At 41.4% G+C, this 24,659-nt stretch overlaps 1 protein-coding gene across 2 annotated transcripts in view; it reads right to left on the bottom strand.

Moving 5' to 3' along the window:
* The window catches only part of MKLN1 (muskelin 1), a 93,784-nt gene that overhangs the window by 10,699 nt on the left and 58,426 nt on the right, over positions 1 to 24,659 (bottom strand). For both annotated transcript variants that reach the window (XM_082280176.1, XM_082280177.1), the window contains 6 exons: positions 16,838 to 17,050; positions 14,739 to 14,960; positions 13,070 to 13,199; positions 5,011 to 5,158; positions 3,911 to 4,025; positions 2,142 to 2,281 (listed from right to left, as the gene is read on the bottom strand). In XM_082280176.1, the coding sequence (XP_082136302.1) occupies positions 2,142 to 2,281; positions 3,911 to 4,025; positions 5,011 to 5,158; positions 13,070 to 13,199; positions 14,739 to 14,960; positions 16,838 to 17,050 (968 nt within the window). The remainder of the gene's footprint in view (positions 1 to 2,141; positions 2,282 to 3,910; positions 4,026 to 5,010; positions 5,159 to 13,069; positions 13,200 to 14,738; positions 14,961 to 16,837; positions 17,051 to 24,659) is intronic.

Here is a 24,659-nt window from a genome sequence, read left to right as displayed (position 1 = left end):
AGTATTTCCAAAGAAAACCATGTTAATGGCAGCTTAGCCTCGTGTTTCCTGGAATTTCAAGCCAGACTGAAACATGAAGAAGGGGTTTTTTGGGGTGTAAAGAAGTTAAAAGGGCAAAGTGTCACATTCTTACTAAAAATAATCAAAAGCATATGCACAGGAACTTTTTAATATATAAATTTAAAATACTAAGTACAGCTTGTTTTCTGCTGAGGTGAGTAGCACCTCACAGATCAGACACAGCCAAGCCCTGAACCCTTCAGACCCTGGGATATTAATATCCCACCTTTGGAAAGAGCACAGCTCCATAAAAATCCTGTGCACCACCACCATTATTTCCTCATTTTCTTTTAATGAACAGGAACTGTAACTTCTGTGAATTCCCTCAAGAAGCGAACAGAGCCCTCAGGAAATGATTCTGGGCTCAGCATCCTCAGTGAGCAGAGGATCAACTTCCCTGCAGCACTGAGTTGGTTGCATAAGCCCAGAAAAGATGAGGTTTAAAATGATCTTTTTCCTTCTCTCACCTACCACCAAGTGGAGCATCACACTGTTTGTCACCTTCCATATTGTTATTTTTTTATTTGCGTCATCTACCTGGCTATTTATACCACAGTGGACACGTGTAGCCTGAATTTTGCAACTGCCTAAAGATGTCAGTGACTGAGCAGCACAGGGAGCACAAAGACTTCGTCTGTCACCTGATGCACCTGACAGTTTGGTCACTAGACATGGTTTCAGTCACTGACATAGATTTTCTCAGATGACATCACCATGGTCCAGAGAGCTGAAGTGCTTTAAATAAGTGCAACGACTGCCACCTCGCTCTTTTCCACCTGCCCAGCTTGGCTGACTGGTACTGAACAAGTTCAAAGGAAAAACAGGATCCCAGCTGATGCTGTGGGTTTGCTGTGGATGCAAGGCCAGTACCTGTTCTGGTACCTAGAGCTTGAGGGAGTGCAGGAAAATGGCAGCCAGTGATTGCACAGCAATTCAGCTCCAGCCAGGCACCCATCCCACCATCCCTGGCTGCTCAGGTTTAGCTCCCTCACATGGACCCCAAAAATGGCAGCACGGTGCATAAACCCCGAATTTCTGCCAGATAACACACGGCAACATTTCCTTCAAATGCACTTTAAGCTAATAGAAACAAATAATCCAGAGCTGTCTCTGGAGGCTGCACAGCTGCATTTCCATACCACCACATCTGGGTTCAATAAGCCTCCCAGATAACCAGGCAAGGCCTTTTTTCATTCTTGTAGGTATTCACATCTACTGTGTGGCTCATGTTAGTGTCTCACCCAGCCACAGTGGCTGTGAGTTGAGTACAGCAATTTGCTTGCTGCCTCAGAAATAAAAAACCATCAGGAAAACCTGACCTTCCAACTCTTGGCAGAGCCTGATAACAAAGTATTCTCCCCCGGAATGCAGGGAGAGCTATTTACTGCCTTCAAATGATTTGCTGGGTCCTGAAAGGCTCTCTTGCTGCTGCAATTTCTTGACTAAGGCAACACCATAAGCTTGATTCTGAAAAGCTGTTGCCCTAAATAGCAAATATCAGGCAGCTCTGAAGAATCCAGAGAGCAAGAAGCACTGCAGTGTAGCTGAATTCTGCCTAAGTGAGCTCTTTCAGGAGTTTCTGAATGAGAAACTCTGATGACCTCACCACGGTTGAGTCTCAGATGTGCAAAGCCATCCAGCCCCCAGACTTCATTAGCATCCTTGCAGGCTGTTACTATCTCCAAGCACAGTGTTTCCAAAACATACTCCATTTCCTTGGGAGGTGACAGCACCAAAACACATGTTGATGAGCAGCAGAGTGAAAAGGGAATCTAAAAATTCCCCATGACTCCCCACACAATAACCAGATTTTTCTAGTTCTAGAATAGCATAGGCAAAATGCATCAAGTTAATTTTGTAGTTTAGCCCAGCCCACTGCTTTTTATTAAAATAATTTTAAAAAATAACCAAGAAACCTGCCAAAGGTTTGGAAGGGACCTTGAAGATCATCTAGTTCCATATAACCGACAAAATGACATTTCACAAAAATGTTTATGAGAGATTTGAGTCTTAGCAGCTTTAAAAAAAAGGAAAAAGACACACCTGAAAAAGAAAATTGCAAACCACCTTTGTTTCTATACCTGTGCTTTCTGATGAGGTATTTGCAGTGTCTTAGCAGGTATTCCTTCGAAGGTCGACAGAGCTTCAGAGACCAGAAATCATCTAATCTCATCTTTGGAGAGCAGGATTTACCAGGATTCCCTCCAAATAAGTAGTGAACCTAAGGAAATGAGAGGCAGATCAAAAAACTGATTGTGTACATCCACTGAACAAAGACAATTTACTATGTCAGCAGCTTTGCAGAGGTTTATTCTGGTGGGACAAACTCTGCCGTTTAGACAAGTTGCTCCATTTTATTATTAGCCTCACTTTGTCCTCTTAGACATGAAGAAAGTTCTCTTAAACCATTTACATTTTAAGATAATAGTAGAGTTGTACTGTGAAAACATTACCCTAGCATATACCTAAGAGACTTACAAATAAACATCTCAAATTTGTGCAGACTCTTTCTTTAGGAAAAACCTATGAGCATGATAAATCCTTAAGCACTGACAAAGGGAGTGGGAAGTCCTAAAGATGCTCAAAGTAAAGTGACAGCAAGCCCAGTCCAGCATAACCTAGACTTACAGAGAGAGGCAAGTGTCACAAAAGGACTGTTTATTTCTTCACTACATTTTTCTTCCCATCATGTGGTAATTTCAGACTCTGAATTGTTGATATTAAACATGCTACAAAGGACCTTCAAATACTCAAGTCTAACAAGTCCAACAGGCTACCTTTCCCCACGGCTTTAAAAATAATCACTCAAAACAATGTATTCTGCATCCCACTGCTGTAGGCTCTCCTTATTTATATCAGAGGAGTTTAGAAAGGTCATTGGAACAGAGGTTTCTAAAAATAAGACTCTTCAAAACAAGCACATCAAACAGCTCTTCAGATAAAGCTGGGCAACAGCAATGATTTAGCAACCTTCAGAGTAACTCATAAAATACTACTCTCAGTCTCATGGTGCCTTACACTTAGAAGTAAAGGCAGAACAGTATTTACTTATTTACTGTATCATTACAGTGAAGACAACAAGCAATGCAAATTCTCCATGCAGAATCTGCACCCATTCCTCTTTAAAATCCCCCCTATTGTCAAAGTTTTGGGCTAGTTGGGTTTCCCAAATCTGATTAACATCCCACAGAATGCAAGATTAAAATATGTTTTTCTTTAACTCAGACTGTTTCAGACTAGGGAGGAGAATTTTTAGAAAAATCCATAAAAGGTTCAGTAAGCATGTCACAGTAATTTAAATTCATGAGTTAATGAATTTATGAACCCAATCTGCGGGATTGTGCTTTATCGGTTAATATGCACAAAGCTCTAAGTTTACTGAGCTGTCATATACACTAAACCCAATTTTAAGTCTATTTAAGTATGAATGTGTCTATTGGAGGCTGACAGTGCTAAAGAGTGTCAGTTGCTTCTGCAAAGTCAGGCACCTCTGGTTCAGAGGATTCTTAGCTGTGATTAGCTCATTCAAACACACCTTTTCCTAAAAATGTGGGTAACTCTCTGTTCTCATTTAGTCACCAATAGTTGAGAGTAAATCCCTGAGGATAATGAATGAAGCTTTGTGTGCTCTGAAGCATGAGAGCAGCTCTCGTGTTTACTTCGTATTGACATAAAAAGTAGCTTAGCACCTCCTTTTGAAATATGGGGAGTCAAATAGGAGCTACTCACTATATTAATCTGAACATTAACACTAAACTGAAAGCTATATTTATGGTACCATCTTTAAGGAAACAGCTATATCTTAAGGGCAAAAAGACTAAAAAAAAAAAAAAAAAAAATCACCTCATACCTTGTGCAACTCATCGTACACCAGCTGATGGGCAAACCTTGGGCAGGGCTCCTCCTCCTGAAGGCTTTTACCTGGATTCTCTTTTGCTGCTTGGTCATTCTTATAGACACAAGACCTGAAATTCAAAGCAGTAAGGAATTATTAGTTGTAGCTACAGGAAGCAGGAAAAGTTGCTGAAAGGCTGGAAGGTACAAATGATGTGTAATACCAAAGATTTTCTTACTTCTACGTTGTCCTCTATTATCCCATCCCATTCTTAGCTCTACAAAGAACCCAGCCAGCAATCAGAGGTCACCTTGGCTGAAAACAGTCCTCAAGCACAAGCCAAACAGGAAAAAATTCTAGAAAATTATTTGTCATGAGCTTTGGGGGTCTCTTCAGACATTACATTATTTGCCTACAGAACTGTCAGCATGAAGTACTTTTTTATCATGGAAAGAAACCATCTTGCACCCAGTAGAGCTTTAGACCATGGATTACAGCAAAGGTGGTATTTCAGTCACTGATTTCCAAGCAGACTTAAGTTATAACTGAGAATTCACTTTTAAAAAACAACACTCACACCTTTTGAAGTGATTGACCCCACTTTAGAAGAGGCTTTGAACACAAAAACTCTGCCAGCTCTAGAAAGGAACAGTGACAACAAGCTACCAAGTACAACTCAGTGAACAAACCAGGAGATACTTTCTCAGAATGCACGGGGACTTCTCCACCACCATTCACATGCAGCAGTTTCCTCAGTTTCTAAGAACTAGCACCATGTACACTGCCATTAACAACTTACACTGGACTGAATCTGCTGCATTGGTGCTGAACCCTGGCCTTGAACCCTTCCTACAGGAAAAGCCTTTTATAACTGCTCACTTCCCCTCATCCCCTGCACCTGGCTCCAATAAAGATGTTGACATGATTTCTCTCCCTCATTTGGATTATTGCCATGGTGCCTCTAAAGACAATGGGAAAAAGAGGTGCCTTAAGGGAACTCAGCTGTCTTCAACAACTTTCAACAGTTCCATGGTTAACAGAGGTTACAGAGTTCCCTGGGAGACAGGATTGCTTTCTAAAGGAAGTCAGTGCAGAAATCAGAACCTAGGACTTACCAGCTGTTCCTCACAATGTCATAAATCCAGAAGGAATTCCTTACATTCTCTTCCCGCTTTTCCTTGTCTTTACTGAGCCCTGACAAGACATGGATTTCATTCAGTTCGGGATCAATGGTGGCCCTTTGAGTGAAACCTGTCATTGGAACTGAGAAAAGAAAATAAAAGTTACAGGCTGGAAACAACGAAGGATGCAGGAAGGGATCCAATCATCAGGCAAAGAGTTTCCCTCCCCCTGCAATTGAGCAGATCATCATCCAGAGGCCAACTTCTTCCCTGCTACAGCCAAGTCCAACGCAAATTCTCTTCTTTTCTTCCTATCTGTGACTCTTGGAAGGAAAAAAAAGGCATTCTGAGAGCTGCTGTTTCCTAGGGAAAGATATGGATAGAGCTATTTGGGAGACTACTAGCTCAGAAATGAGGATTAAGTGCCTAACATAGAACTAAATGACCAGATGACCCTTACAAATATGAATGGAGTGATTTTGTTATTGTCTCATCCATAAAAGGAAGCATTGATTCCAGAAAGCTTAATCACAAAAGCTGGGAAACTCCAAAAAATTCAAGATGACCTCACTATTCTATAGCTCACAACCCTGCAGGACAAAGATGTCACAGAAGCTTTTTGTATTTTCTGAATAGTCGGGGTGTAATCACCAAACTATTCTTCTGTCCCACCTTCAGATTTAGAAATATGGTGAAATCCTGCAGATTCCAACAGTTTTCATCATAATTCCCTGAAAAAAAGGTCAGCAAATTTGTTTGGCAGCCCTTTTTGTTTGTTGTATAATTCCCCGTTTCCTGTTTCCCTAGGCAACCATCCTTCCAAAATGTATTTGTGAAGGGCACGTGATCTTTGTTTACAGATCCTGTTTGTCTCCTCTCTCTTTCTGGGTCAGTTTACAAAGGCTGGTAAAGGTTCCTGGCCTTCGGTCAAGATTTTGGCATGAAAAATTCTCAGAACTCTTGTATTTTGCAAATTCTTCCTTGTAATTAACTCAATTGCACCCACGGCTTAGAGCCCTATGTTAATAAACCATTTAATATTGCTGTTGGGGAATACACAAAATGGTATTTTGGAAACCCATTGTGTAACTGGTTTCATTCTCACGCTTCACTCTTTTCATTTGTTAGGCCAGGAAAGCAAATAACAATTTAAAATTTTGAGTAGAATTTGGTTTTCTACAATTTTAGCCCCTAATGAAGAATTTAGCAACACCACAAAACCTAAGCATTTCTGAAAAAAAAAATTTAAATGCTTAATTCTCATGTAAATTTAAATAGAAACTAGAATATATTTGGATAATTCATTTGCAGAGTCCCTTTGACAAAATCCTTCCTTATGATTTCACAGGAGGAAGAGGCTTTGGAGCCCTCATGAGCATAAACCTGTCTAGTCTGACCTCCAACTTTGCCACAGAGTTTTAAAGGAAAATTAATCTAGTTTATAAGGAAATGGGGGGTAAAAAAGAGAAAAAAAAAAAAACCAGGGAATAACACTGGCACAACAACAACTACACATCTTGTTTTACCTGCAAACCACAAAGAACTTGATTTTTAAATACAACAAATGAGGACTGTGAAAGTGATCCCATAAAGAAATTGAGAACAAAAAGACAATTATAGAGTAAAAATTGCTAATTTTTGAAAAGTATTGTGTAATGTGTTTGCTTGCATTGTCAGAGACTAAGTTGCTGACCCAAAAGGATTAAATTCAAGGCCTGTTTGAGACATTTCTGGCAGGAGAGCCATCTAAATTTGATCAGCAATGCTAATGCACATGGAAAATGTCTTTGCAACCCTATCTTCTGCTTTGAACATTTGAGACCATGCCGGGAATATTACACAAAAAACTCCCATGCAAATCTTCAGAGCACTAATACCTCATTGAAATGAAAATTATTATAATCATGAGAAACATGGCTGCTCTGTTACCACTGATACCCAAAGCATCTGAAACTTGTCTATGGAAGTCCCATCCCTCCTCCTGAAATGTTGTTAAATAAATGAATTTTGTATCTCGTTTATGCTCGATTTCCCGAAGCTGAAATTATTATTTAAATAATGAAGGAGGGAAAAGCTGCCAAAGTTCAGTGCTGGTGGTTTTTTTCCTCTTGATATTAAGAATAGAATTCATCTGCAGCAACTGCAATCAAACCCAGATTCAAGTCAAGTAATTTCAGGCTTCCCTCAGTTGTAAATCAATCCCTTCTTGAGACTGTTTGAAATGCAGAATTTCTAGAAAAGTATCAGAAATATAAATCCCCACATTTACTAAGGGCCTAAGACGAGGTGTAACTTACATAAACTCTGTGACCTATCTAAGCAACTGTGTAGAAACTGTATTTATGTAGTGCCTTAGGCTAGAAAAAGTTGACATCTGGTCTTTTGCAGAGGAGGACAAAATGAGAAAGTTGGATGCAGTATCATTAAAAAAACCCGTAACACAAATTTGATAAACAAGTCCCTGAAAATAAATAGACAGTAAGACAAGATACTACAGAGTGAGCAGGAGAAGCTGTGATGTTTTAAACCCAACAGAAACATCAAAAAGGTGTTTTCCAAGGAAGTCTGATCCTTGACAGAGCAAAAGGGCTCCATAAAAACCTCAGGACTGAAATACTTCCACTAGGGGGTAAGAGAGGCTCACCATCTGCAAGTGCAGCAGACTGGCAGGAAATGTTGGACAGAATTCACACGAGAATAGTTGGAATATTAGAGAGGGACACAGGATGGAAACATTGGAAAAATACTTGTGATATTTAGGTAAAAAAATGTACACTGGGAAGGAAATCTAATTCTGCATGAGCAACAAAATGGAACCTATAAAAATGAGTCTAGTAACAGTGACAATAATTGATTGCTTAGGACATATCTTTTTTAATTTTAGGACTTGAGAGAAAAAAGTCAAATAACAAGGGGTGAGAACCAGAGCACTTCCAGATCTGTTATTTGCAATGTACTAGATCCAAAGGGTGAATGAAGTGGTAAGAAAGACTCCATGCAAATTCCCTTGCTTCTGCTTCTACACAGAGAGATGTAAGATCAGCTTTGGAGCAAATCTCCACCAATTCCACATCTTTCAAAGCACCTCTCGGGTTGGCCATGGGCAACCAGCTCCAAGAACAATGCAGTGACTGAGGACTTAGCCCTGGGTGTTTTAAACACTGGCCCGTGGCTACGTGGCATTAACTTGGCTCCTATGACAATACATCACTTATTGAAGAGGAAAAGCTGTAGAGAGAAATCATTAAACACAACACAATCCCAAAAAGTCTAGGAAGATGGTGAATGCCTTTCTGTGCTACTGAATGGTTTCTTCCTCCTTAATCTCATTAACCAGCCCAGAGTAGAAGGGCAGTAACCACCTGAAAATAAGGAGTCTGAATCCTTGCTCAGGAACTCATTATTTTCATCCATTTTTACACAGTAAAAATTAAAAGCTCATGGCCTCAATATTTGAAAACAACATTCACCCACAGAGACCTGGAGTTCACAGCCAGTTCCATAAATAAGCAATAATTCCCGAGCAAGCTCCGAAGTGATGCTATGGAGCTCTGTACAGTGTAATTTCCATTTAAATACAACACATGGGAAAAGCTTTTCTCCGGAAGTGACACCTAATCATGGAACAGCCACGTTCCCACTACCATGGTCCCTGCTTACAGGGGTTTATGGATCACAGTGATCATTTCAGCCAGCTGAATATTTTTTGGCTTGTGCGTGCGAACAGCTACAGTTGTTTCAAGCACAACCTTGGCTGCTGCCAGAATCAAAGCAAGAAAACAGCTTTTACACAGAGACAGAGCTTGCAAAGCAGGAAATTGAAATTCATGGAATCCTAGGGTGGTTTGGGTTGGAGGGACCTTAAAGACCATCCAGTTTCACCCCCTGCCATGGGCATGGACACCTTCCACTATCCCAGGTTGCTCCAAGCCCCATCCAACCAGGCCTTGGACACTTCCAGGGATGGGGCAGCCACACGGGCAACCTAAAGTCAAGTTTATGGTTACACAGACGTGGTTCTCATAATACTGGACAGAATTTCAGAAATTAAATCTCATCTCTTACATTTGAGAGGATACTACGGCAAATTTTTCAACATGCTTTGCAATGCAACAATGGCAAAAAAATATATACATTTATAGTCTATAGACCACATCAGAAGGATATCATTAAGGATAAATAAGGAAAGCAAGTTCACTGACAGGGCTTTAGTGTCACCTGAGTTATGAAACCCTCAGAAAATGTGACTGCCAATCCCAATGCAAGTGATTTGCAAGTATCCTCCCTCCTTGTGATGCCTCGTGATTAGAGAATTGGGAGAAAGCTGCATCACATGGATACTGCTGCTCACCAGAACCTGGCACCTCCCGGTGGATTAATTTTTAAAAAGTGGTAGGTCTGCAAATTATTCCATGCCACTCCTTGTAATTCCTATAAAGCGGAAGCAGCACCGCCCCCAGAGTTTAATGAAGCAAGTCGTGGTGAGTGATAGCACCAGGCCAGCTGTTGACACAGCAAGATAATGATTATCCTCTTGGATTTTTCCTGATGAGACTGCATCTGGCAGTTGGCCAAGGAGCAGCTAAGGAAACCATCTGAACAGTCTGGTTGTCATGTTGACAAAGCAACAATCCAATGTCCAACACTCGGCTCTCTCTGAGATTTTGGAAAAAAACAGTAAATCTGAATGGAATTCTGAGCAAAGCAACTCTAGGATCTGGTGACTGCCTGCCCTGCTCCTCATCCTCACAGGTAGAAGAAAAGATTTGGGGATTGGTTCAGAGAAGCACCTCCCAAGATGAAAAGCACATAAGGTCCCTCACAAAACAAAATGCTTCCATGGCAAGGGATGTGCTGGCCACTGGCAAGACTTTACCTGAACACAGGCAAAACATGCCAGGTATCACAGAGAGATGATGAAAATGGGATACTCAGGCTGCCTGTCTGAGCTGGATCCCAGCCAAGCTGAGCCAGCTGTACTATCTATTTTGATTCATGTTTTTCTGACTTTGCCTTGTTTCCTGGGCTGGGCTGTGTTGCCTCTGTCCGTGGTACTTATCCATGAAATTCTCCATCCATCAGGCGCACAGTTCTGTGTGTGAAATGAGCACCTGCTCAACAAGAGACCTGGGAGCTTCACCGGTAGCTTAAAAACTATCTGTAGGCTGCCCTTAAGAACCACTTCACCATTACAAGGAACCACAAGAACATTTAAGGCTTGCTCACATTTGACTTTGGAAGTTACTCCATGCCAAGGGATATAAGATGTTCTGCATCCTCTTGCAGAAGGAACTCCCCCTCTGACCAGGAGCTCTGACACACCACCTGAGTCAGGGCCAGAGGGAATTATCACAGGAACCTTGACCACAAGTGTTGCCATGAGCTCCCTCAGGCTGAAATGACTGCCCAGGGTTAGTCACGGATTGAGCATGAATAGAATCAGGAGAGCTCCCAGTCCAGCCCTTGGGGACACCCAGGACTGGTGGCATCTCCAGACCACCCATATGCTTCAGGTATACACCATTTTTGTTTGTTGGGGGGTGGGGGGGTTGTCGTTTGTGTATTGTCTGTGTGCTTTTTAAAGCAATTAAAAGTATAAAACTGCTCTAAAAGTGCCCATCAACATAAAGATTTCTGCTTGTCCTTCAAATACAAACTTGATTCAACAGTACTAAAATTCCTCCAATTTGTACCTCTGTTGTCTTCCTTCGCATCCAACACATCGTCACAGTTGCATGTCTAAATTTGTCAGAATTATGTCTTTCACTTCAAATTAAGAAAATTTAAGTGATACTTATCACCCATTATTCCCAAACACACCAGCCATCCAAGGAGTTGGTCACAGGATCAACATCAGAGACACAAACAAAAGCAAAGAAATGCTGAACAGCATAAACATCTCACCCAGAAGATGAGAGCAGCAAAATCAACATATCATTACCATGGTTTTATAGCACTGCAACAACTCTGTGTTACTGATAATCCTTATTATCCATTTCACTACTTTTTTTAAAAATCTCCCTACTCCACGAGATATTTAAACAAATGCACAATTACGTTCTTTTAGAAAGGGTAAAAATCAAAATAGCACCACTAAGAATAGAACTGAATGCCACATGCGAGCCAGGAACAAAATGTAATCATGGGACTTTATAGGAACATTTAGGTCAGGCATCCTCAACTTGACTCATCACAGTGAGCAGCTTAAAACTTCACAGCGACCAGGCAGGCAATCACTTTGTTCAGACACATCAAAATGGTGTATCACTACCTAACAAGAGCACAATAAAGACTTGCTTTTTTTGGGTGAAAACAGTGCTGTCAACATTTGCTGTCTGAACGTAATAAGCATTTTGTTCTCTTCTTGTTAAAATGCAAATTATCCCAGCATTTTCTTTCAAAAAGTGGTGGAAACGTTCAAATCTGTTTGTTTACTTTCTACACACAGGAGAACAGTAAACCAAAAAAATCTACTCGTGAATTATTTCCAGTGAGTCATTTTCTTATTAAAAAAAAAAAAAAATCTTCTATTCATCACTTCAGGGCCTGTGGGAATGGGAAGAAGGGCTAAAAACTTACTTCATTTCTCTTTTACTTCACTGAACCTTGCAGTTCATGTATGAAAAGCAGAGCTCAGTGTCCTGACAAACTCTATCTTTAAATCTGAAGTAGATAAAGGTGTCAGCTTAGAACATGTTTTCAAGCTTCTGCCTATGAAGACACATAGCTTGAAAAGATCAAAATGGCAGAATGCTACTAATTTCCTGGGGAAAAAAATGAATCAATTCTTTAAAAGCTCTAAGGACAACAAAGGGAGCATGGGTGTGTGCACAGCAGCATCGGGCAATGTGCACCTGAATAAAGGAGACTGTCAACAATATGAGCTGGTTCTTTCTTGGAAGCACTTGAGTAAATAAATGACTCCAGAGAATTAAAGCTTGGGTACTTTTCTCCAGAATTGGCGTAACTAAATTAATGAGCAAACAATAACTCGTCACCATCAATAATTCACTTCAAAAGTTCAGCAAAATTATTTGCTGAAAGTTAAGCCTGATCAAAAGGAGAAGGGCAGCCTAAATTCAAGATTAATTACCTTCCTGGGGTTTTTAGTAACTGGAAGAAGAGAGAACAAGATGTGAACAAGGACTGAATATACATAAAATGAGAAATACTCATAACTTCTGTCCCATAGTGGTACACAGTGCAACTCAAATTTCAAATTCTGACTTGTAGGATGAAAATCAGGGTATTTGGAACAGGGAAATGATGTGCTTATACATGCAGAAATGCTTTTCAGGAAGAAAGGAACATTTTTCTCTGTCATTTGAGGAGAAAAGGTATGAAATCGGTTCTTTATGGTTATGTTACAGGCCTTCTGGGTGTTTTTGAAGACTTCTGTCATACAGAAGTACACATAGGATATGTAGCTCCAGTGCTATGAATCACACAGAACTGAAGCCTTGCTCCCTCCTCTTCCTTTTTTTGCCCCTTTCTGATATTTATTACAAATATAACAGGACAACAGATTGGTCTCATTTTTCTAGTCAAAATAACTTTTGTCCCTCCACTCCAATTCTCTGTCTCTGAGCACTCTACCTGCCTTTCTGCAGCTTATCTCTATCTTATAGTAATTTTCACTTAGTGAAAAACAGAAAAATAAGAATTTGCTTTCTCCTTTCCAGGTTTTAAGACTTTTTTTTTCAGCTTTTTTTTTTGTCTTTGCTAGAGTTTCAGAAGAGGTTTTTTACTTCTTATTTTGCTGGGCTTTTTTTTCCTTTTGAGGTGCTATGTGGTTTCATGCATCAATTATTTGTATTGTGCTCAAGAAGGGGAGCGTCAAATGACAGAAAGAACAGAAGAGCTGGCATAAGTTTAACCTATATTCTGTGCAGTTTACTTGGGTGTGGAGGGTTAGTTAAGGATGCCAACCTGATCCCACAGGTTGATCCTGGCCTTTCACTTGCACATCTCTCCTTTTACAGTATTTCATCTTTCACAGGGTATTTCTCATTTGTAAAAACAGAAAGAAATGATTATGTAGTTATCCTCTTACCCATCCCTGAATCTTTCTTTGTGCCATCTGAGATAATGTCCACGTGGTCACTGTCCACATCATAGCTGAAGAAGTCATTCAAGTAAGTCTTCGATCTCTGGCCACCAAATACGTATAAGCAGCGATTTTTCTGGAGTGGGGGGCAGAAAAGAAAAGTCTTTTTAAGTTCAAGACAGTATGCTGATCAACTGTGATCATTAACAGAAGTATTTATCATAGAACCAGAAGTGACATTAAAGCCCAGCCAGTTCCAATCCCCTTCCACTATCCCAGGTTGCACCAAGGCCCATCCAACCTGGCCTAGAACACTTCCAGGGATCCAGGGGCAGTCATTAATGAATCAAAGAGGCACAGAGATGTCTCTTCTAAGTTTAAAATCATTGCACACAGGTAACTGCTGCAGCCCTGCCTCATCCAGCTTTAACTGATGCTTTAACTTCACACCATTAAAGCAGCAGCACATCTTTCAAGTTTATTATTAAGGAATTAACAGGCCCTGTCTCTAAAAGCCATCATAAATTCATTGTTAAAAACACAATGGGAACAAAAGACAGACTGTAGGAGAAACCATCCAGGTACCAGCAGATTACTAAATTCAGTACAGGCAAATGGCAAGGTGCAAGCCAAGAATAACAGGTTTATTGCTTCTTTCAAGTCTGCCAAGTGGAAAGTCCGTAAGAGGCAGATTATTTTTCTTTCAAATGGTTGAGAAAACAGAAAAGGACTTAAACTTCCATGACCTGTGCTTACAGAAACCAGTATTCTTACATTTACCACAGGCACCTATTTGAAAGGTCCTCAAGGCCCTGTGCAGAATTTTGTGTGGCAATATGTTTTTCCACGAGATTTTAAAGAACCATTCAAAACAAAAATAAAATTGAAAGCTCTGAAAGCCCAGTATTCACTATAAAAATTCTGATCTTTCACTTGAAAGGGGAAGAGAAATAAAATCAGCAATTTCTTCAAATTGGTGGGTTTTGAATTGGTGGTATTAGTAAATATTTAAACATCACATTTATTTTAATTCCCCTTAATTCTCTTGTCTTAAATAGACATGTGGTTGATGGACACAGCTGGAAAGGCAATGGAAGGTGGTTTTTAATACCCAATACAGAGTAAAATGCTACATACACCCCACCCTTCTGCTCCTCCATGAGGCTCTGGATGGAGTGTCCATAACCCCAGATGTTTACAGCTGTTTGCAGCTGCTCAGGACAACAAAAAGCAGCTTGATGATCCAGCACCAAGGGCTCTGAGGCCTGTGCAACTCAATGCACACCCAGTAAGTCCCATTCCAGTAAAAACAAAGAGTATCTACCAGATCAGAAGCTTCTAAATTCCTCTACTAACTTAAAAAGAACATATTTTTGGGTCAAACTGAACCACAGCGTTTGGATCTACTTACTATTATTCCATTAAAATCAACTCCTTTAAATTCACCTTGATTTTTACTTGAAATTTTATTCAGTTGAGTCATGAAAGCTCCTAAACTTGAATTAGCACCTGCTGCACTTACCAAAGCAGCATCAGAATGTCAGCAAACATCAAATTAACTGAGACAACACATTGCTCAGGAGATTAAAGAGCTCAAAACTTGCAAGAAAAACCAAAACCAGATGTTCTCCTTCAAGTCAGACATCATAAATCAAAGTAGGGTGTGGATACTCACAGAATGGAACAACATGCAGTGTCCTATCCGGGACTGGATATCCTCGGGTCCCGCGTTGCAGGAATCCTCCCTCAGAAGTTTCCACGTCTGGCACTGACAGTCGAAAGCAAACAAGCCACTGAACTGGGGCTCACTGGCTCTGCTGTCGTCCACACTGCCATTGCAGGTCAGAATTCGGCCTCCAAAGGTGTAGATCATGTGTTTTTCAGAATCCATGCACATCTGCAAGAACCAGGGAAGCAGTTTTAAGCTGGCACAGCAAGACCTGAACACTCTGATCTAATCTTAAACATGCCTCTCCTGCAAGCAATGCCTACTAAGCTAAGCACTGCTCTGCACATTTCCTGAGCCTCCAACCAACAGGAAAGGACACATATTTTTATGGTTGTCTGGTCTTAATCTCATAAAAGAAATTTAAAACACAAACCTAATTTCTATATGCCATTTAATATGCCAAAGAAAAGACTAAATGTACCCTTCATCACCAAAAAAACCTGCTGATTTCAGAGAAAAGTACTTGAGAGTGTTTCACAAGGATTCATAGGGTTCTTTTCCATAGATCCATAGTTTCCACGGAAAAAATCCATGGGGATCTTTTCAAGCTACATCCTTATAGCCAGAGAGTTAACAGAGTATCACCTTTGGCAATGGCTGAGCAAGGAAGAAATTCAAAACTGCTGCTAATTCACTGCCCACCACTCAACTGAAGCAAAAATCAGCCTGTGATTTGTTATTGTGATTCCATTCCAAGCACACATTTACTGTTACCCCCATTACTGGAACACAAAGTAGGGGCATAACCTGGCCAAAGATTCCTCATGGAATATATTTACATATTTAACCCTCAAACCTGAACTGAGCTTACGGCACACAAGAGAAGCACTGCAGCATAGATCAAACCAAACCAAACTCCCTGACTCCAGGTGATGTTTTCAGACAAAGTGCAAAGCAGAGGGTTACAGAACACCAGAGGGGGAAAAAAAAGGCAAACCAACAGACAAGATTACAGTAAGATAGAGATGCTACTCAGCAAAGCCTACACAAAACACTTCTAGTGCAGCACATTTCTGAAGGTTAAATAAAAACTGAAATTACAGTAGGTGCTGAGGGAGAGAAGAGGAAGAGCTGTAGATTGACAGAACTCAGTGAGGCCCTTCTTTCCTGAGAGACAGCACAGGATAAAAAGGAATCATTTCAAGAGGCAAACAAGGTACCCAGAGGAGCCTTGCCAGCTGACAATTTCCTTGTGCCTCTTCCCCAACACCTGAGAGACTGGCACTGGTTATTAATAGAACAGAAAGACTGACTGGCTTTTGTTCTGCAGACATGGCGTATCTTTAATTTTCGGTGTCAGCAGAAAGGCACATTGTGCTGGCAAACAGCAGCTTTGGTTACAAAACAGCCAGTACCAATAAAAGCAGATCTTGGGCTGCTTTAAAAATGAGTACTGATGTGCTGTTTCTTGGTGATGCTTCATTTAAAAAAAAAAAAAAAAAATCAATTGAGAACAAAATACCTCTTTCAAGTAGATAAAAACCACTGAACACAAGATAAGTAAAGAAGTTTTCAATTTGAACACGTGGACAGATGTGACTTTTTAAAGGATTAGCAGCCATTCCTCTAAGGTGTTTCAAGCTTTACAACTCAAGCACATTCTACAGTTCTTAAAGTAACCAGTTTGGAAAGAATCCTGCTCCTGTGTTGGCCTCATTGCAGCAGCTTGCTTGGAGTATTCTTCCAAAGGTACCAATACACAGCTTTTCAAGTTGCTCCCCAAGGCCCTCTGGGCAGGCAGGTCTGCAAACCCAGCTCAAGGAGACTGATTAAAACCAGATGAACTGTGCTTTGAGCTTTAATAAAACGTGTCTTAATAAAATGCATTTGTCTGCAAAGGTTTTTATGATTCTTCTGACTCAGTTTGATTAGAACACCAGCAGCCAGTGGCGTTGAGCAGCAATGCTATTAGGATTTAATTGAGTGCTCACACCCTCCTCATCCCTGCTCTGTTACCTGGTGCAGCACCTTGAAATCGCAGAGACTAGATCGAAACTGACTTTTAAACACTGAGAACTTGCAGTAGGAGGATAAGTGTGGCTGACCTGATGATCAAACACCAGCTTGGGGCCTCCATCTGCTGCAGTGTCCTCGCTCAGCAACATCCAGGTGTTGGTGTCGATGTCGTAGCGATAGAAGTCGCTTTTCAGGGACTTGCTGTTCCTCACGGAGGAATCCAGGTACCGCCCCAGGGTGTATATCTGCCGTCGCTGGATGTCAATGCACATCTTGTGACAGGACCTGGCACTGGGACCACTCTGAGAAAGGAAAGGACCACAAAAATAAGGAGAATAATGGAATTAATATTGCTCCAGGTAGGTCGCTAAGGGAAAATAAGTATTAGCAGCAACTAGAAATCCTTGGGGAATTCAGGAAAATCTGCCTGCAATCAAATACAGGATTAATATATAAATAGCTACAAGAGCACATCCCATAACTTCTGTCCTTTAGAAAGACACCAGCAAAAACCTTAATGTGTTTGTCACAACAAACTTGTGATTTGAACCCCTTTTTGTCAGATTCCTTAGAAAACAGTCAGTTTCTCCCAGAAGTGATTCTCAGAGGCGTGTGAAAACTACTTGATCTTTTAAAATAACAGAAGTCGATGCACATGAGAGGCAAATTAAGATGTCACAGCCTATAAATAACTACACAGGAAGAAGATTAAGAAGTGCTCTATTACAAGAGCCTCCGTTTTATTAATAGGCTGTTTTCTAACAGATCATAAGCAGACACTCCCCCAAGCAATCATATCCCGTAATGGCTCTGGGAAGGTAACAAAAGCACTCCCTGTCCTTCACAAATAGATATGGCCCTCCCAGCCTCCATCTAAAAGAAAGTTTCCCACGGTAAGCAGAATTGCCCTGAGTTATGATCTTCAAGAGAAACACACAGAGTGCCCCATGTCAAATTATTATGGGCTTAATCCATCCAGGAGTGCTCAAGTTAAATCATGAAGTAATTTATTCAATGACATGATGATGATGATACGCAGTCCTGGGCAGTTTCCTTTCTGCTTCCCAAATCTCATTCTAAGGGCCTTCATACTCTTTTTCTTGAAGCATTAGAGTGATATTCTGGTACTCCAAAACATTAGAAATGAAGATGTACAAAGTCTTATGTGCAAAACATCAGAAGAAAGAAAAACATCACATCCTGAGTGTAGATCAATTCTAGAGTTTGACACAGTTGGGTGACAGGACACAGAGAATGGCTTCCCACTGACAGAGGGCAGGTTTAAATTAGATACAGGGAAGAAATTCTTCCCTGTGAGGGTGGGGAGGCCCTGGCACAGGTTGCCCAGAGAAGCTGTGGCTGCCCCTGGATCCCTGGAAGTGTCCAAGGCCAGGCTGGACAGGGCTTGGAGCACCCTGGGCTAGTGGAAGGTGTCCCTGACCATGGCAGGGGTGGCACTGGATGATCTTTCAGGTCCCTTCCCACCCAAACCATTCTGGGATTCTATACCAAAAAGTCTATTAAAAATTATTGAAAAGTAAAGATTAGGCAAGTAGGCAAGGATATAGCAAATCACTAAAATCATTATTGAAGACTTACAGTTAAAGAAGAGTAGCCATATCACACCAAATAATCAGCACAATAGTTGCTCCGTGTGCTACCAAGTACTGCCTTATGAAAAAATCTGCATAATTGTACCCTTTCACTCAAATTCTACCGAAATTTAAAGTACACTAATGGAATGCACATCACTAAATTGCCTAAAAGAAGAAAGGAAGCATTACATCTTTGTTGTCAAAAGCCTGCACTATTCATGTTACAGAATTCAATTTCTTGATTAGGCAATGGTTCCAGGAAACTGTTTACAGTAACTCAAAAGACCATGTGAAGAGGTGAACTGAATTGTTCATATTTGGTAAATATGAAGCATTATGTCGGCAACGATTACAGCTTTGAGGATTAGTTACTTCATGGCAATTAAGATAATTTTCTTTTCTGAAAAAAAAAAAAAAGTACTGATAGCAGTGAAGTATTAGCATAAAATCCTGAAATGCAGCAAAAGCTCATTGATTGCCTTTGGTCACGTGGAAGAAGATGACACAGAAGGCAACAACACAATTTACTTTGTTCCTAGAAAATACAAAAACAGTATCTTGCAGAGGACCCCGTTCCAAACACACAGGGGAGTACCTTTGCATGTGAAGCACCAATCTGCACACTCACAAAGGCAGCCCCTGGTTCACAAATAAGTCACCCCAGTGTGCAAAGTCCCTCCCAAGCCATGGAGCTGGGACACTGAGGGATATGGCACCAGTCCTCTGCCAATGAGCACGTATTTGCCTTGGCACAGCTGCCTTGTAGGTGAGATGTGAGGACCCACCTTGCGCTTTCTGAGCCTCCCCTCTGGCACGTCACTGCAGTTTTTTAATTGAACTGGACAATTTAAGAATCATCCCCTACTCCCTGACCTCTATGTGGACTAAATTAAATCCTCCCAAACTCATTCAAATGATGTCTTTGGCACTTTCAAGAGTAAATCTCCAATTTAGCAATTTCCAGACCCTGCCTTGCCTCAAAAAGCTACATCATCAACCAAAATTTGTCTGCACACAGACACAAGGCTGAGACACTTCACAACTCAATTCCCATTTCAAGGCACTGGCACCAACAACACAGTTGCTACACTAAATATACAACATACAGATTTCCTATGACTATTTTAAAATGAGAAAAGAATTCATGAAAAATACCTTTTTTCTTTAATTACATCCTGGCCACATCTACTTTTTTAAAGATCTCTTAAGGTATTAACATTCCATCTCTACAAACACAGAATCTTCATCACCTCAAGCTCACTCAAGAACTTCAGCTTCACCAAGTTGCAGAGCCTGCCATAGCATGAGCTATCTCTTGTAATACAGGAAACTTCATCCAATTCAAAATCTGTTCTCAAAGAAAACTGGAGTTCTGCCTGCACACCACTCACAAGATCACATGGAACCTGCCAAAAGTTTCCTCCTTAGCCTACATGTTTACCAAAATGAGTAAATAACTCCATTAACAATGGTACACGCTAGTTTGACATTTGAGGCAGAAAAGGGGGAAGGTCTAAACCTGTGTTCACTTCTGAGTTCAGCCTGACCATGGCAGTCCTTGCAGTTCGTATGTACTTCAAAGAGGGACACAATGTCCATTTAGAAAGACACTGCAAATGAGTAAAACGCTTCAAGGCACATGTGATGAATCAAGAGCCCGTGGGTGGCTATGAGTGTTCATGCAAAGCCGTGTGCTCCACGTGGTTACAACAGCAGCCTGTTGTTCACAAAAGGAACACACTGCCACAACTTGTCATGGACACAGCAATCCAGTAAATTCAAATGGGAAAGTTTGTTGATTCCATAAATGTTCAAAGAATCTGACCCTTTAAAAGCAACTAGTGAGAAAAACTGGACCATGACAGAGATGACTCTCTAACCTAAGGTTGAAGAGATCAAGCATGGCTAGAGGGCAAAGGAACAAACTTCTGTCTCCCTGCCAGGACGTAGGCTGGTCATGATCCATGAGTTCATGTCCCAAGCTGAGTGGATCTTAATAGAGATCTCTAAACCCTTTTTCAAATTCAGGCCTTAGCACCAAGCCACAGTTTTAATCAGTTGCTTCTGTGGTTATCTGAACTCCTAACAAACCCATGCAAGACTCCTCGTCTCTGGAAGTGTTCAAGGCCAGGCTGGATGGGGCCCTCAGCAGCCTGGCCTAGTGGAAGGTGTCCTTGTCCATGGCAGGGAGGTGAAACTAGAGGGTCTTTAAGGTCTCTCCCAACCCAAATAATTTTGTGATTCTATGATTCAGTGCTTTACTTTAGATCTGGTTTCTTCTAAGTTGTTGACACATGAAATCTACATTTTTGCAGATGAAGTTTCACGACCTGATTGACTGAGGTAGCAGAGGTGTCCCTTCCCAAACAGAGCCCATCTTCTGTAAGACTCTAAAAGTCACATCCACCAACAGCACCCAAACGACCTGAACAAACACTGGCTCTGGGGACTCCTTCCAGTTCTCATCAGAAAGCTACTGGCAGACATTCTGCAGAAACCACACGTGAAAGGGGCTTGTGACTGGGCTAAGATGGCAAGCAGTGCGTTGCGCTGCTTTGGCCAGTGCCTCAGCTGCTGCCAAGGCTGTGATGGCAAGAGGAAAGCATTAGCATATCACATTTCTAACCTACAGGACACCAAACAATACCAAAAACGACTAAGCACAGGCACTGCTGGGTTTGTGTGGGACTCAATAAATGCCCACACAGAGCCAGGACTGACCTGAACAAAGTGGCTCTGTGCCACCCAGCTCCACCATACAATCGGCAGAGCACAATAACAGCTAAAACAGATTAAACAGCATGTGCAGAGTCCCATTTGGAAGTGCTACAAAATACCAAGCTTTATGCCCAGCTCTAAGGCTCTTCCTCAAACAGGTTGGTGTTGATGCAACTTCTCTGGTCTCTACAACACAGATAAATGTCCTGGTGAGGGTGGGATGGTGGGGAAAGGAAGACAGTCTGTATGGTCAGGAGCACTTAAGACAGGCTTTCAATCCTTTAAGCACCCAGGGCCAAATAGGATTTTTAGGTTTCGTCAGTGCTACACGAAATTCAATTGTGCAATGCCAAGTGAATACACAGTATACTTTATGAAAAGCCTTCTCAACATGCTAAGCCACTTTATAAAATCTAATTAGAGCTTTCTTCATTTAACTTGCAAATGCTGAAAGCAATTATCCCACTTAAGGACTAACTTACAAAACGTTTTCAAAAAGCAACACAACAGCACGGAGAGACAACACCGCCTCCTTAGAATAATTGATTTGTTCCTATACAGGGGAGAAAGGATTGGGACTCAACTCCTTAGGGTAGGGTCTGCTCAAATCACTATTTATGCCAGAATCAGCAGGCATCATCTTAGCAACAGCATCCTGGCATGCTCCACTAAGGCACAAACATGATAGCTTTCATTTTGTGGTTTGTTTTTAAGTAAGTGTCCTATGAACCTCCTTTAATGTGAACATGACCGCAGGAAGCCGGTTCCACTGCCCGTCCCAAACAAAAACTGGGGGAGCTTGGCTTCTTCTGGTTATCATAACCTTTTGCAAATAAAGGGGTTTCAGTTGCAAGAAAAATCTGTTTTATTCAGACCAATCCAGATGAAAAATCTCAGGAGCAAGCCTGGATCCTGTTCAAGAGTCAGGGAAATAAAAACAAAGAACAGCTGACTAATTCTCCGTTCTTGGTCCTGTAAAAGACTGAGAGGAATGTGAACACTGCCTCCAGTATGAAGTTCAAAAATAAGCATCATGAGGTAAATGCTCTTGTCCTAAAGCAAACTAGGACGAGGACATAAAAAGACACAAACAACCTACTTTGTTTCCAGTCCTGAGAGCAGCCTGTCAGGCAACAAATAGTCCCTCCTGCCTACACACAACTGCAGAGATTAATTGCTCTCATTTCCCAGTTTCAGAGTATAATTCATTTCCTCCTCCACCCCTCCCCCCCCCCAAAAAAAAGGGAAAGTTCTCCATAAACTTGAAAATGAAAGGAAATGCATATTATTCTTGGCATCAATTCAAGTCCATGTGCTTTAAGATTAGAGCTTGTTAGTGCTTTATCAATGCCGGTCTACAGCTAATAGCTCCCAAAATGTTTCATCTGAGCTGTAGCAAAGATTTGCTTCGCTCTAGCTGAGCACTAAATTCAGCAAGAGAAACAACTGCAGCCACACGACAAAATAAAACACTTCCATCCCATACAAGTTACTCACAGAAGGCATTTTAAGTTTCTCATAACCTAATGGCGCCAGGAACATAATAAAATAATTTAATCTACTGGGTTTTTTATGGTAGCATGGAGGATTTGGATGGCACATCAGCCCAGAACACAAAACAGAAGGAGCTGGGAGCTGATGCATCGTTCCCATCACCCACAAAATCACCGATGATGTGTCAGGAGCACCAAACCACCAGAGCACGTTCAGTCACACAACAGGAGCGTCTCAACCATGCTCATGGACAGAGCAGCCCAGCATGGGCACATGGCGGGGCTCAGAGCCCTCTGTAAGGGTTTCTTCAATGTGAAAGACCCTCCCTTAAATAGCACATCCCAATTTCCTACTCTGTAGGATGGCAGAAATCAGTTCCACCTGTGTTTTTTTATGTCCAAGACTTGACAGCTCCAGCAGTAGATTAAAACCCTTTGGATGTCACACGGGGTAGATGCAGCAAAGGACTGAATGTTTCTAGGAGCATAAAATGGGAGTTTAGCTCCAAAAAACAGATTCTGGATGCTCAATGTACACTCCATTCATTTAATTACTCTGCAAATAATCCCTGGAAGCATCCAAGGACAGGTTGGATGGGGCTTGGAGCAACCTGGTCTGGTGGAAAGTGTCCCTACCCATGGCAGGGGTTTGGGATTAGATGATCTCTAAGGTCCCTTCCAACCTTCAACATTCCATGATTCTTGCCACTGTTTTATAAAAATAACAGATATTCCAATTTAATTTTAAGGCTGCTTTACCAGTTACAAAGAATATTTCTGAGAACATGCAAATTCATCAACCATGGAATGGTTTGGGTTGGAAGGGATCTTAAAGCTCATCCAGTCCCACCACCTGCTATGGGCAGGGACACCTCCCAGTAGCCCAGGTTGCTCCAAGTCTTGTCCAGCCTGGCCTTGAACACTTCCAGGGATGGGGCAGCCACTGCTTCTCTAGAAAACTGTTACATATAATTTAAATATTTTGTGCCAATAAATGTTTTGGGAAGCCTAACAAATAGACCAGAATCTGTCTGAGAGTCATGATGCTGAAAACTCCTCAGGACCAGTACTGGAAAGCCACGAATTTACACAATTTTTCCACACAGGAGAGTTAAATGTCTTATGATAAATACTAGGTTTGGATATCAAAAAGTTGTAATTAACTATTAATAAGTCCAGGCACAGCCAAGACAGGGAAGGCACCCTCGGTCAGGCAGTTGACACAGAATTTGAGCTATGGCTAATCTGCTTACTGGTGCCCTCCTGCAGAGATGCCACGGGACAGATTTACCAGCAAAGTCCTCTCTGGGCATCTGACTCAGACATGATGGAGCAGATTAAAGTCAGAGGCAGCTTTTAGCACACACTTTTGTGTGCACATCTCTTCAAGATGGGAAAACAATAAAATTAAACAGGATGAAGATTTTTTTTTTTCTCCCCTTCCTAAAAGCACACTCACATTTGGGACAGTCCTAATTTCCCACTGTTGATGCTGCACAGCCTTGAGCTGAGTCTGCCACAAAGAGACTTTCCCTGCTTAAGTTAGAATTAAAAAAATAAATGGCCTGATGTTCTATTTTTGAAAGACGGTTCAATGAGCTTATAAGTCAAATGATCAGGCTCAGAGATCATACGACACGATCCTTATGACAGCAGTGGGCTGGATTTGATGACCCTTGACAGCCCAACCTTCCAGTCTGACATGAACTTGACTCCAAGTCTTTGCTCCATCCTTCAGGGATCAGCACAGGTTTATCACAGCACAGACTCAGTGCAGCACAGGAACACTGCTATGAAAACAAATAGATAATGCTCTGTTCCCATTAAATTATTATTTATTAGCCTCTCTGCCAGCCTGCTTGCAGAAATAACTAATTTGAGAGTATTTTTATAAAGGAATGAATTAGTACATGATCTTCCGGCTTCTGATGTGCCCTGATCAAGGTACCTCTAAAGACCAAGTGTGTCCTCACAGCTGAACTTTCCAAAGCACCAACGTTGTGCTTTGACAGCTGTGCTGCCTGACTTTTCCCCTACAGTGCAGAAACGGCTTTGGCAGACAATGCCAGAGGAACTGCCAGTGCAGGAGCCACATTCCTGCATCT

The sequence above is a fragment of the Coloeus monedula genome (assembly GCF_965178545.1).
Source record: "Coloeus monedula genome assembly, chromosome: 4".
Taxonomy (NCBI): domain Eukaryota; kingdom Metazoa; phylum Chordata; class Aves; order Passeriformes; family Corvidae; genus Coloeus; species Coloeus monedula.
Note: the sequence above shows the minus strand (reverse complement) of the source record. Positions and strands in the feature narration are given on the sequence as shown.